Source organism: Brugia malayi (genome assembly GCF_000002995.4).
Source record: "Brugia malayi strain FR3 genome assembly, contig: Bm_v4_ChrX_scaffold_001, whole genome shotgun sequence".
NCBI lineage: Eukaryota > Metazoa > Nematoda > Chromadorea > Rhabditida > Onchocercidae > Brugia > Brugia malayi.
This window is the reverse complement of record NW_025062479.1, coordinates 5,070,472-5,074,190: the sequence shown is the minus strand read 5'-3', so window position 1 is coordinate 5,074,190 and position 3,719 is coordinate 5,070,472. Positions and strand designations below refer to the sequence as shown.

The 3,719-nt window shown below is 29.4% G+C and overlaps 1 protein-coding gene across 1 annotated transcript; it reads right to left on the bottom strand.

Annotated features, from left to right (window-relative positions):
- Positions 1 to 711: 711 nt before the first annotated feature.
- On the bottom strand, positions 712 to 2,350 carry Bm10991 (Uncharacterized protein; the record flags this gene model as incomplete). The annotated part of the gene is made up of 5 exons (XM_001899311.1): positions 712 to 819; positions 936 to 1,035; positions 1,119 to 1,207; positions 1,853 to 1,984; positions 2,195 to 2,350. The coding sequence occupies 5 exons, from the start codon at positions 2,348 to 2,350 to the stop codon at positions 712 to 714; spliced, it is 585 nt and encodes a 194-aa protein (XP_001899346.1).
- Between the last annotated feature and the right edge of the window lie 1,369 nt (positions 2,351 to 3,719).

Sequence of the window (3,719 nt, the reverse complement as noted above, 5' to 3'; positions counted from 1 at the left end):
TTTTGTTTCCATTTCCATTTTCTTTAGCAAGCATGTTATTGTTACTATCAACTTGGCAAAAACAATGTGTTAAAAAATTTAACAATTTGAACCAAAATTTAACAATCTGTACTAAATAGTATGTTGAATTTAGCATTTTTACTAAATAATTCATAAAGTTTCTAACGTAAAGTCCCTTTTTAACAAATTTGGTAAACATAATTAGCACCTTTATAGTTTGATGCAACTGTTTTTCACACTGCAATATTTTCATTAAAACGCAAGGAAAAATCATACTTTCTACTGTTTTTTAATCTAAAAAACAAAATATGCACAAATATATAAACATTTTGAATGAGCCTGAAAGGTGAGCTTTTTTTTTCTTTTTGATGCTGAAACAAACAATAAATATTTTGCGGAAGCAACAGATTATAACGATTATTAAGAAATAGTTATCATATAAGTTGATGTGGTTTTATCAATTAAGCTTATCATGGTATTGGTGTCCAATGCATTCGTAACAGACAAGCTTGCATCGGCTTAAAACTAATAAAAATCGAAGAGTGATCTTTTTGCTATCGATAACATATAAAATTAATATTTGCAACATTCTCTTTATTTTCAATATAATTTGGATAATTTTAATAAACCTTTAGTAACGAAAATTATTTTATAAGTATAAAAAAGTAGTGAGAAAAAAGCGAAGCAGGTAAAATGCTATAAGCAGGTCTATCACAGAATCGGTGACTGCTCGTTAGTTGTTAAATTCTGTTGTTTAGATTCTGCTTTCATCAGGCTGGATACCATTTTGATCGGAATTGTCCTCGCGATATTATCACCCTAATGTTTCAAACGTAACATAACTTGCAAAACGATTGCAACAATTTTGATACACTATATATTGACACATTATAACTGATTTTTTTATTACATTACAGTTCCATAATAAAATAAACCTTTTGGCGCGGGACACTTGCAATAACATTAAGATGTCCATCTGCAGTAAGACTACTGCTAACTGCATCTGCTGGCACGTTCGAAGGCAGTGGAAATTTCCTGAATACACATATAATGTAAAATCCACTACACAGTATATATATTTTTTTGATTTTCAAAAAACCTTTCAGTAAAAAATAAACCTAATTAGAAGCCGTTCCACAAGGCCAAATTCATCCTCTCGTTCAGCGTGCTTTGCTTCGATGATTATGTAGGAATTTGCTACCGATACCTGAATTTTGATTCAATTACGTCTTCATTACACAGTTAAATCTCATAAACTCAATATTTTTTAACCTCAGCCTTAGTCTTAGTTTAAAGCTAATACTAATGTTGTCAAGTAGCTTCAGATCCATCGAGTATCAAAAACAGAAAGATCACTGGCACAAAAAAATATTTCCTTTGGAGACCGTTTTTGATCAGAATAATCGAAAGAAAAATGATACGATTTTTTCAAAAGAGAATTTAATAACAATTTTACTCTCGATTTCATTATTTTTCTAAAGGATATTTTTAAGTTGATATGAAAAATTTGATTTAGGTACATCTACAATTCGCTTTAAACTCAGTTTTAGAAATAAAAAAAAAGTAAGAAGGCGATAAAAGGGAACCAATTTATAAGGATTCCGAATAACCTTTATACTCAGCGCCAAATTCTAAGAGGTAAGAAGAAGGGAGAGTCTTTTTTTGACTGGGGACGTTATGTGTTGTAGTGGTTACGAAGGAAATCTTTCAGTTAAGACAATATATTTTGATACGATATGGTAAAATTTACGACTATAACAAATTTAGGGTCAACAAAAATAGCCGAAACCGTCAAAGGATTCAGACATAAAAATTTCTATGGGACTTAAAATATTTCTAAAGTACAACATACTTTTAGATCTTCAGGTCTGAATTGTGATAAATCCATCTGTACGTAAAAAGAATCGTCGGTCTGCTGGTGGGATGCTATAAGGCCTGTTCCGGCCGTTGATGTATTTGTTGACGTTAATGTGGTAGGTGGCAACTGTAAGCTGACTTTATTAACTCTTTAATCAGAATTTTTAATAACTATAACGCTTACTCTTTAAGAAATCAAAACTGGAACATTTTAGTGAAAAAAATTGAACCATGTTGGAAATTACAAATTTAGTTAAAGAAAATTTCGCTTAATAAACGTGAATACACAGCGCAAAATTTAAAATTTTAGGATTAAATTGGAAATAAAAGGCAGTACCTGGAAACTTGAGGTGGATACGTGCAGTGGTGATCCCATATTGGATAAATGTAGTGGTGAACCTGTACTAGTGATTTTTGGGCCTTGTTCAATAATTCGCTTTTCATATGTCCGATTGTAAGATGATGTTCGATTGTATGCTGATGTGGACGACATTCTTTTTGATTCTCCACTGGAAATATAAAAAATAATTTAAGATTTTTAGAACGTTTGTCAAGCTTTGCGTTTTTTAAAACAGGATGTTAAATTAGCACCTAAGAAATACAATAGAATAATTTAGGTCATTCAGCAATAAATAAGAATTGTTAGATGATAAGTAAAAGTATATAAAAGAATAGGCAAAAGAAACTATGACAATATAACAGTCAATCAAAGAAAATCATAAAATCATATTATTAATTTCGTTTTGAATACAGTTTTATTGTCATTAAGAACAAAATTTCCAAAAAAAAAAAAAAAAAAAACAAAAATTAGGCAAATGATATAATATTTAGCATACATTTGATTATAAGAATAACGAAATTTTTTATCATTTCTTCTATGATTTTAAATAAGCTAGCGTAGTTCAATGAAAAGTCCAATTGAAAAATATTTTAGACTTTAAACTGATTAAAACAGTGCCTTAAAGAAATAAAAATAAATTACATTGAAATACTGGAAATTGCATTCATTAACTGAATTTATTGCTTCTACTAAAGTTTTATTTTAGTTTCGCTTGCAGTAAATAAAGGTTGACATTAATACTGATAAAGGCTGATAGCAATACTCAGATGAATGCCAAAACAGTTTATTGTTAGAGAGAATCGAGATCGCTACGATATGGGGAACGAAGTAAGATGAACGTAAGAAAAGTGCTATCTGAAAGTTTTTTCTCTTAGTGCTATTAAAATTTGCAAATTTATGATTACAATTTATCATCCTTATTATTGTCTTCTTTTACATGCTTCTTCAAAAAAAATTAGTTATAGCGCTGAGATCGTAGTGACTTTCTCATCTACGCATTATTTCATTAATGTTTGCTTTTGAATCTCAAACGATTTTTTAACTACTGCAATCAACTGGTATGGAAATGAACGATTAAGTTACATGTGAAAAAAAGCTTAGCTTAGTGATTTCGTAAATTTAAAGATAATTTATGCTATGTAAAGTAATTTGCTTGTAATATGACCAATCGAGAACTGGAATGCGTTTCTATCCACTCGCCACAACATCAAGTCTAAAATACTTTATTCTGATAATTTATTACTTAAGAATGACAGATAACAAAAGAGAAAATAACGCAATCGTATATTGCTTTTTTATTCATATCCTTTCCCCATAATCATAATAAACATCATAATAAAAAATAGGTGGCAATATAACTGGATTTGTCGAACTATATCACAGCAATGAAGGTTCATATTTCTAAGTGGGTTAAAATAATTTAAAAGACCATTTAAAGTTCTTTACATACCTTGGTAATTCTTGACGATATTACAATAAAATTGCCGGTTTATCAGGTTATTCGAACATTGATACCATTATT